Here is a 10,348-nt window from a genome sequence, read left to right as displayed (position 1 = left end):
ATTTTCTTAATTCAAATAGAGAAAAGCTACCATGGTAGTTGTGCTAGAGTTTCTGGCTTATAACATTTGGTTCTGTATGAATAAATTAACAAGTAAATTGTTAACTAATTAATATACTGCCTGAGTTAACGGTGACGTCTATTTATCTACCCTCCCAAAAGAAGATCATTAAAAAACAAAAAGAAAGCCCATAATTATTACTTTGCCCTTTTATGTCTACCATTTTTTAGTAGGGATGAATTATTTCATGTCCCCAAGTACTGCATGAATCCAATGCAAAGTCAAAAGTCGCATAATTCAACTTCAATTTAAATGGCTATGTAAAGCTTGAGTTCTTAGCGTGTCACATTCTTCTAATCTTTGTCATGATCACCACCGTAAATTTCAAAAAAAATTCTTCTTATCAATTACTATTCATCATCTCACACCCCACACTATATGAAAAATACCTTAACACTGTATGAAAAAGTTATAGGTGTAGAATGTGAAAGTAAATTGTAGTTAATTCATAATAAATTGCAAATTCCAAATCTCAAACAAACCAAGTTCGTCCTAGCTTTTACATGGACTTTTCTCTATCACATAATATGTTTATTTTGTTTTGTTTTGCAGGGATCAAGGGCTTTTTGTATGAAGAATAAAATGGTACGTCCTCCCTGCAGGCCAACATTGCGTGTCCCGGGGGCCTCATGCACGTGCATGAGATAGAATAATTCGGTCTACCACGTACGTACAAATGATGATGATGACACACGTGCGCACAGTTCATCAATAGGGCAAAGTTGATACAGGACAATGATCTTCATTAGGGGAATGTTTCTCAAGTGATTCGTTTTGGGTCCATTTTTCTTTAGGGAATGTCTAACAAAAGTGGAACACAACTCTCCACATTTCTTCAAAATGCCCTTCATGCGCGCAAATGCATAACCTATTCATTTATTTATTTTTGGTCTATTCACTATTTGATGCTCTTTATTAAAACTTGTAATTATATCTTCTGCTACAAAAACCTACTTTATATATACAATCCTACAAAACCGGGGGACTCTTACTTAACACACTCAGGTCACCATCAAGAACAGAGAGATCATGCAAACTAGTTAGTGCCTGCAAATTTGACATGAAAACAGAGCTTTTGGTCATTTCTCCAAATGCATTGCATCTCTTGCATGTATATGGGTACCCAATTGAAGTTGCCATGGAGGTCCGAGTCAACGACTCTATCGGCTAGGCGTACTTGCCCATGTTCGAGTGACTCGGATCGACTAGATTATTCCATTTCGGAGAAGTGGCAGCCAGGCCTTGTCCTACCAAATGAAAGTTCACAGTTTTTAGTGTTTTTTTCGTCATCTTTTGTCTTGTCGATTTCATGTCTTTTGCATGAGGAAGAGGGAGTTTGGTCGATGTCGCTTGCGAATGCAGCCCACATGCAGGTGGATGGATGTATTTTCTTGTAAAACTTTTCTGAAGAGACGTAGAGCACAGTAATAACGATATGTGAGGTTGAAGAAAAGGGTGATATTGTCGATCATAATGCACTATTCCGTTTGTCATTCCAGAGAAAATATGCATGAGAGGGTCTTGATTTATCTTTTTGGTGGTTCCACAAAAAACTCCCCGTCTCATTTTCTCTGTTCCATGAAATATTTTGGTGAAGGCTTTGAATCCTAGCTATTCATTCCCTCAGAGAAGTGACTTCTTTTCCAAATTACAAACTTGAAGATCTATTCAGATTCTGAAATCTAAGATCGAATTAGAAGTGACACGTAAATAACTAACTAAAAAATTAAATTGCTTCCCCTTATCCTCTAACTATGTATAGACCACTTTCTCAAGGGTGACTGACTACTGCATCACTATGAGGGTGGCATTTATTGTGGAGGAAAGTGTGGATGACTGTGTTAGAAAAGTAGTGGCATCATCACCCACGTACAAGGATGATGCGAGCAGCCCCATTTTATGGAGACTTTGGATATAAATATTAATGTAATCAGGTCACTCTGATTATGCTTTGACCATATATCAAAGATTCAAAGCCCTAATATTGTCCATGATTTCTTCCTTCTCGAGTGATGATATTTTAACAAGCATGGCAGCATGCATGGGAGCTAGCCACCCATGCATGGAAATTATGGAATCAAATGATTATAATTTTGGTCCATACATATAGCTAAGCTGTTTTTCCCATTGTTTGCTTCCCAGCTTCATGAAATTTGGAACCCCTGACTGAGCTTTCTCGATCGCTGACCTCAGCCCCTAGACCTTGTATTCAAAGTGGCATGGTATCTAACTATATATGTATGTGAATCAACAGTACCACAGTAGTTAGGCAGTTCGACTCAATATTATATATCTTTAATCATTTGTCTTTTTGGTTTGATCAGCAGCTTTTTCAACACTACTATACATATACATATATACTTAAGTTAGCAAACTGAAACTCTATTTGCATGAATAAGCATGCTAAGTACAAGAGGAAATTCTATTTGCAGTCTTGAGTGAGAGACTGAGTGTGTAGTCTCATTGATGAATAAAGAAAAAGGAAAAAAAAAACATCATTTTAAAAATAATATTATAATTTTAAAATTTTTTTAAACATAACTATACGGGCTTACATGAGCAGTCCCTAAATGTGGAAACTGTATGTAGACTAACTCATATCCAAATTATTTGTAGGTACTATAATTAAGTTCTTTTTTCCACCACTCCAGTGTTTTAACCCAAATTAATAACTGGTTGATTAAAAAAAAAGTAGTTCGCATGCATGCAGGCCAGATCTTCATTTTGATATCTAGCCATTCACTGTAAGACAAATGTTCACATTTGAGAGCCTGTCAACACAGTTAGCAACTTAGCATCAAGTGCAGGGAGGTTTCCCTTCCCAACGATTCTTGAAAGAAAAGCTAGCTCGATCTCTCTCCATCGGATAAAGCAATATTGCTGTCGAACTCCTTGTAGAATCACTGCAAATCCCACCCCCTCCGGAGGCAATAACAAAATCGATCAAGAGTGATGATATGATGTTACTTTATATATAATTAAGTTCAATTATGTTTCGATTATTGAGATTTAACCAACTACAAGAGAAACTAATGATGCATATACATAATTCCATTTAATAAAATTAATGACTATCATGGCCGGTTTTCCCTAAATATATATATATATATATATATATAAAGTTTTTCTCTAGTTCTTTATTCTAATTTTGAGGGAGAGAAAAGAGTTAAGCATATGAAATGGCCGGCCAGTAGGTGCGCATTACAAGAAAAATAAGTATTTATGACAAATTATTTGTGACAATAACGACTAGTTGGGATAAAAACAGACTCATTTTAACAAGAAATAATTATTTTTACTGGAAATAACTGATCACAAATAAATAATTTTTTTGTAGTTACGCGGTCCTATAATATTTATTGACAATTATTAATATTGTTAGAATAATCCATAGGAACCATAATAAATACTTCAGCCCTCGAGTTTATACAAGTAGTAGTTGAGTGTAATTTTCTTTCATATATATAATTAAGGTGATACCAATTACAAATCAATTGTTTTTTAGGCACTCTTATCAAGATGTGGGAATGTAGGATGGGATCATGGCTGCCTATTCATTTTCCGACAAGTAAACAAGTTAATCGGCCGCTGCCCTTCCATTAGTAGGCAAAAGCTAAGCCAAAAGTAAAAAGAGAAAGTACCTTTGGAGATCATCAAGTGAAAGTGTGAAAACCTCACCCTCTCTCTCTCTCTCTCTCTCTCTAACATCTTATCACTAGTCTTCAATCTCTCTAATCTTTCTCTTCCCCCCATCCCCTTGACCAATTGATGATCATGACCCGAAAATCCACTAACCATGTGGTATGAATGAGCAAGCTAGCTAGTGGGATTTTCTCTATATTCCAGAGCCATGCACCACCCAAAAACAATGCATCGTCCTTCTCCTGTATGGCATGCTACCCCCATATATATTATATGTCTTGCATAGTCAACCCTGAGCTAGCTTTGCTCAACTTCAAGCAAATTGCTATCTGCTTAATTTCCAATTTCGGATTTACAGGACCTTAAATTAGCTCGAGATTAGAATTAAAGTAGATTATTCTCATAAAAACAGGCTGTGAGTCGATTTTTGTAGCTTCTAAAGGGCAAAGATTCATTGTCTGTATAAATTGCACAAATGAAGGCAATAATTACAATTTCTACAAACTTCAGGATGCCATGGGAGAGAGAATTTTCACGTACTTGAACAATTTATAAGTTCACTAGAGAGTCAAGAGGATCGTTGACACAAGAGGGATCAAGTCAAATGGAACTTTGAAGAAGGGTCTTTATACATACCAATGAAGACAGACCTAAATTCTAAGAAATTCAGTACTGCTAATCTCTCAAATTAATGAAGTTTTATGAAATCAATATTAGTTTCTAACTTTTTTTTACTGCATCGAAAGCTTCTTTTTTGAGTACTTTGAGTTAAGAACTCTTATGCCAATTAATAATACAAACAAAAGAAACAAAATTTCGAGAGAAAATCAATCCTTTAGAGAGAGAGAGAGAGATGAGATCAAAAGGGAAAATGCCAATGATGATGTGGCCCTCCTTTTTTTGGGCATGATGTGGCCCGCCTTCGTTTAGACAAAAACAGCATCTAAGAAAAAGTATTTTTCTACATCCAAACACCCCAGAAAAAGTTTCTCCCACCAACTGCGATCTTAATTTGTTGCTAGAAAATAAGAAGAAAAAAACAGTAGATTATTATAATTTACCGAAAAGCATGACATAGATAGATCAGCTAATTTGAAGGTTCTACTTCTACTCTTTTCTTACGCGCTTGAAGCCCCAATCACAAAAGCTCCTAATTAAATATATGAATAATGTTACCTATAGTCATGGGATACATAAGTATCATACAGTCATTTTAAAAAAAAGTAGAATATATTATTAAAAAAATATTTTTTTTATGTGAATTATATATTTTTTAATTTTTTTTAAAGTAATCACGCGACGACGCTTACATACTACAATTATCATTAAATATATGAATCACAACCTCTTCACTCGCTCTGATCATCAATACATGTGGGTGTGGCACTTCTTGCTCACCCCTCTCTCTCTCTCTCTCTCTCTCTCTCTCTGATCTCTAGGCTTCTATTATTATTTATTATTAGTTTAGAGTCTTTAGATTATGTGTATTAATGCTCTGCAAAACATCCTGGCCACGAGCCTGACACCTTCATCTTCAACCTCCTCTTTTATCCTTGGCTCTGCTACTCTCAGTACTCTTGAATTATCTGTTCTCTACTCCCTCACGAAGCCAAAAGAAAACCACACCAGCTTCCACTTTTTCTTCTTATTCTTCTTTGCAAATTAAGTTTTATTTTTCTCCTTTTTTTCACTTCTTAATATTCGCTATATATAACATATACAATATAATCATGGCTCTTGAAACTTGGCTTGTTAAGGTAAAGACGGCGATATCTCACAGTTTTGACGTGGTGCGACCCGCCGCCCCGAACCCAAAACTGATAAAGAAGTCCAATGTCGGCGTGTTAGCCTTCGAGATCGCTGGCCTCATGTCCAAGCTACTCCACCTTTGGCAATCCCTCTCAGACAAGAACATAGTCCGCCTCCGCAACGAGACTATCTCTGAACTCGAAGGAGTCTACAAGATTGTCTCTGACGACGAGGCTTTCCTCCTCGGCCTCGCGTGCGCGGAGTTGGCCGAGAATCTCAGACTTGTCGCGAAGTCAGTATCCAGAATATGCACAAAATGCGAGGACCCGAGTGTCTGGTGCTTTGAGCGCTTGTTCGATGAGTTCGCCAACTCGGGTCGCGACCCCCATGGTTGGGTTCTGAGCTTGAAAGAAATGGAAGCTAGAATCAAGAAGATGGACAGATACGTCACCGTCACGTGCACGCTATATCGAGAAATGGAAGAGCTTTCTGTCATGGAAAGTGGGCTAAGTAAATCGTTGAAGTGCAAGGAAAATGAATCATCGGTTTCCGAGCATCAGCAGAAGATTTTCTGGCAAAGACAAGAAGTTAAGTATCTGAAAGAAAGATCAATCTGGAATCGAAGCTTTGATGCCGTAGCTTCCATGCTCGCACGGTCTACTTTCACGATCCTGGCAAGAATTAAACTTGTTTTTGGCATAGGAGGACCATGTCCACAGTCTCTGACTCGCAGCCTCTCAGCTTCGGCCGCTGTCCACCCGGATCACATTCCCAGTTCTTGTCTCTTCGTGTCAGGGCAATCCATGAAAAGCTCAAGACTTGAGGAAAAGAAAGACTTGGCTGATGGGTTTTTTGAGTCCAATTCCAAGCTCATAAAACCCCCAGAAACTACTCTAGGCGCTGCAGCATTAGCACTGCACTATGCGAATTTGATCATAGTGATGGAGAAGATGATCAAGTCGCCACAATTGGTCGGCGTGGATGCAAGGGATGATCTTTATGCGATGCTACCAAGTAGTATAAGATCGTTGCTGAGGGCCAGGTTGAAGGGATCCGCAGGGTTTCCGGCCAGCGATCCGGTGCTTGCTGGGGAGTGGAGAGAAGCTTTGGGAAGGATTTTGGGGTGGTTGTCACCATTAGCATATAATATGATAAAATGGCAAAGCGAAAGGAGCTTTGAGCAGCAAAATTTGGTGCCCAGAACGAATGTGCTGCTTCTGCAGACGCTATATTTCGCCAACAAGGAGAAGACCGAGGCTGCCATTTCTGAGCTGTTAGTGGGATTAAATTACATTTGGAGGTTCGAGAGGGAGATGACTGCCAAGGCCTTGTTTCAATGCAGTACCAACCTCAATGGGATTTTGAATGTTAAAATTTCCAGCTAAGGGGATGGTTTTGCTTTCTTTTTTTTCTATGGTGCATCTAATCGAAGATCGTCATGCATGATTGATCATTATAGTTTTAAGCTGAGTTTCAGTTTGATCTTTGAGGGTCTGTTTTACTTCTTACCATGATCTGTATAAGATAATAAACCATATGATTTTGTGTAATCTAAACAACGCAAGGGCTTTCAACATCAGAAGAAGCTCTAGCCGGAGGCCGAGGAATGTGAGTTTTTACTCTTCAGTCATCTTTTCCTTCATAACAATCCTTTTGGTTTATGAGAAAACAAAAGGAAAATGGAAAAGAAAACAAATATGGTTTATCTATCTTAGTCATTAAACTTAGAATGCTATAATTCAAAATAACAACCCGAAAGTCAATGTTATATGCTGATCTTATGCATTAATGTTGAAGCATGTTATATGTAGCATTTGTATGTGACATATGATTGTTATTCAGTCATTATGAAGCTGTCTAAAAGATGTGTATCGATATAATTGAAATCAAAAGATGCCTCAAATGCAAATGGCTTTTCTTTCATGCTTATCATTTGAATCATGACTAATTAATAATTATTCTGTATTAGTTCCATCATTTTGCATTGTTTGAATGACTAGCAGTTTTTCCGAATCACTTGATACATGGTTAACTCCCCTGACGTGGTTCCAAAGGGCCCTACCTGGGTTTGTTCCATTCATCTAAAATATATATCATTTTCTATAGAGATTTATTATACATCAGTCATTATTTACTTTCACACTTCATACTTATAGTTTTTTCATAGGATGTGGGGGTATTTTTCATAAGGTATGAGAATATTTTTCATAGGGTGTGAAGTGTGGGTTGGTGAATAATAACTGATGAGAAGAATTTTTCTTTCCTATAAGTATTTATCAGGATAAATGATACTTTTTTTTCAGTTTTTGTACTAGAACAACTTGAAGTACTTGAACAATATAAGTCAATCTTTTATTTGCATCAATTGAAAGCATCACAGGGCACGTAAAACCCCTGGAAAGTGTAAAATGTGACGTGTTCTTTCATGATTTGTAGCTTGATCATCTACAAATCGTCGTTGCTATGCTCTTAATTATTCTTCTACATGCTTTGATGAACTTGCTGTAGTAATTGGAATTTCAGTATCGTTACAAGTACTGCCTCCGATCTCTTCGCTTTGTTGTGATCTCGGCTTTGTTTTTTTCTCCTCTGATTTTGGCAACAACACGTGTTCTTTGGATTTGTTCTTCTCATTGGATAAAAATGATGCCCAGTAGCCTCTCAAATGATTTGAACTGGATATGAGTTTACCAAGTTCCGGTAGCAACTTATGTTCCTCTCTACATTATTAATGCTTTTAATTTAATTGTGAATGGATCTGCTTCTATACGCAATTGCTTGGGAATAATAGACGGTGAAATCTTCATCTCTCTGGTGGTTTTAACCAACCAGGCTTATTGAACCCGTGGGGTGGTCCGACTCAGCCGGGTACTTGCCCTATAGCATATGTGGTAGGACCTCATGTATTATGGCCCATAGCCAAGCCACTAGCCATGTGGAGACAATGCTAGACAGCCCCAAAACAGCCTCATGGGCATGTCAGCCACATGCCAACAGCCATGCTAGCCATGCTCATGACCCATGCTATGGGCCAACCTAGCCCACCCATAGGCTCATGCATGTCATTGGTCAACTTGACCCATGTCAACTATGTTATTTTTTATTATTTATTTTCCAAGGGACTTAATGAAAGTTTCCAAGTTGTAATCCTTATAGATAGAACACTTAGGCTTTGCATTTACATCTTTTGGCAAATTCCCTAGTGGGTAAACTATTTTGTCCATGAGATCATCATTCGGTGCTAAGGCACTTGGACTTTTTGGAGTACAATACGTGAATCCCCTAAGAGAGGATCACACCTTGCAATTCGTGAATAGGTGTGCAATTCGTGAATCCCTAAGGATCTATTAATCTTATGAGTATTTTCCATTACATCTCTTGTCTTTCATTTTCTATCTTTGATCTTATATTTTATGTGCATTGTTCTTGAGTTGTTCTTAAGTTTTCATAGTGTTCATCCATTCCATTGCTCATTTGATCCATTCCATACCACATACTTGACCACCCTATTGTTTGTCATCCTTTCCATAAATTTGTCACTTTCCATAATTGGTTTGCTTCATCAAACTTGTCATAGCCGAAACACACTCCCAATTTGAATTCAAATTCAAATTTCGGCAACCCTTGTCTTATTTGAATTTGCCCTAGCCTCCCATCACTCTTGTCCTAAGTCTAAAACTCTAATCATAAACCATAGCCGTCTATCATCATCTTCCCAACACTAAACTCTAAACTCAAGTGGCGCCAACCCTAGTATTCTCATCTTACCATATTTGTCACTTATCATAAATAGCTCCATCATCCACATAAGCCCTAGCCGTCCACCTCAAGGCTCCTTAAGGTGATTATTTCCTTTTAGGAGTCTTGACATCCTCTTACCATATTCAAATTTAAATCCCAAATTCAAATTCCTTAATTTAAGGAATTGCAAATCCTCTTCAATTTCTTAAATCACTCTTCCTACAATCTCTTTAAGTCAACTATTGACTTATCATCTTAATTCAAATTCAAAATTCCCTCTTCACTCAAAGATTCTTTCCATCTTACAAACTTACCATATACATTCCTAAACCAACCAAATCTAGCCAACCTTCCAAAGACCAAGTCAATTCTATATCCATTCTTTAGCCACCAAACCCTAGCCTCACTCTTCCATCTCATTTCCAAACTCATCATCCAAAACTCAAACTCTAAGCCAACTCTTGCAAATCTCGAAATCCACTCTAGCCACCTCACAAAACCCTAACTACACTACACCATACCTACCCTAATCACCATCCAAGTGGCTCAAACATCAAGGGCAACCCTTAAGCCATTCTCATTGCATCAAACTCCCATAATCCTAAGCCAATCTTCTAAGACCACGCCTACCCTAATCCCCCCATAGTCCATGGCAATCCTAGTTGCCTTCAACCCGTAACCCTAGTCTCCATCATCTTGGCACCTCACTCAAGAACAAGTCTAGCCGCCCACAATGATTTGCCTTAGCCTACCCAAGTGCATCATCTTCATCATTCCATCACCCAAACACCATTCCTTTATTTAAGGCCAAGCAAGTTGACAAGATCACTCGATCATCATCTTCACTAAGGTAAGCTCGTAGACCTTAGTGTTAAGGATAAGACCGGAGTCCCTAACAATATGACTATGAGCATCGTCGATATCATATCCGCCTCATAATTCACATTACCCAGCTACAGCATATGGTACTGATCCTTAACAAATGGTTCCAAGAGGTGGCTATGTGACTGATTGGAAGCAAAGGCCTCCTGGCATGCGGGGTACATCCCCACATCGCGGTGGTTATGATTACTATGGCGGACAAGGAGGGGCATTTTATCTGAAGTAAGCTGGCCAAGGGTTATGTGAATTTCCAAAACCAAGCTTAACATGCAAT

General features: G+C 38.0%; 1 protein-coding gene across 1 annotated transcript; it reads left to right on the top strand.

Moving 5' to 3' along the window:
• The first annotated feature begins 5,169 nt into the window (after positions 1 to 5,169).
• Positions 5,170 to 7,044, top strand: LOC108979154 (protein PSK SIMULATOR 1-like). The gene has a single exon (XM_018949752.2). The coding sequence runs from the start codon at positions 5,433 to 5,435 to the stop codon at positions 6,834 to 6,836; it is 1,404 nt and encodes a 467-aa protein (XP_018805297.1). The 5' UTR covers positions 5,170 to 5,432; the 3' UTR covers positions 6,837 to 7,044.
• Positions 7,045 to 10,348: the final 3,304 nt, after the last annotated feature.

The sequence above is a fragment of the Juglans regia genome, chromosome 10 (genome assembly GCF_001411555.2).
Source record: "Juglans regia cultivar Chandler chromosome 10, Walnut 2.0, whole genome shotgun sequence".
NCBI classification, from domain to species: domain Eukaryota; kingdom Viridiplantae; phylum Streptophyta; class Magnoliopsida; order Fagales; family Juglandaceae; genus Juglans; species Juglans regia.
The sequence above is the reverse complement of the archived record's forward strand: the minus strand, read 5'-3'. Positions and strand labels throughout refer to the sequence as shown.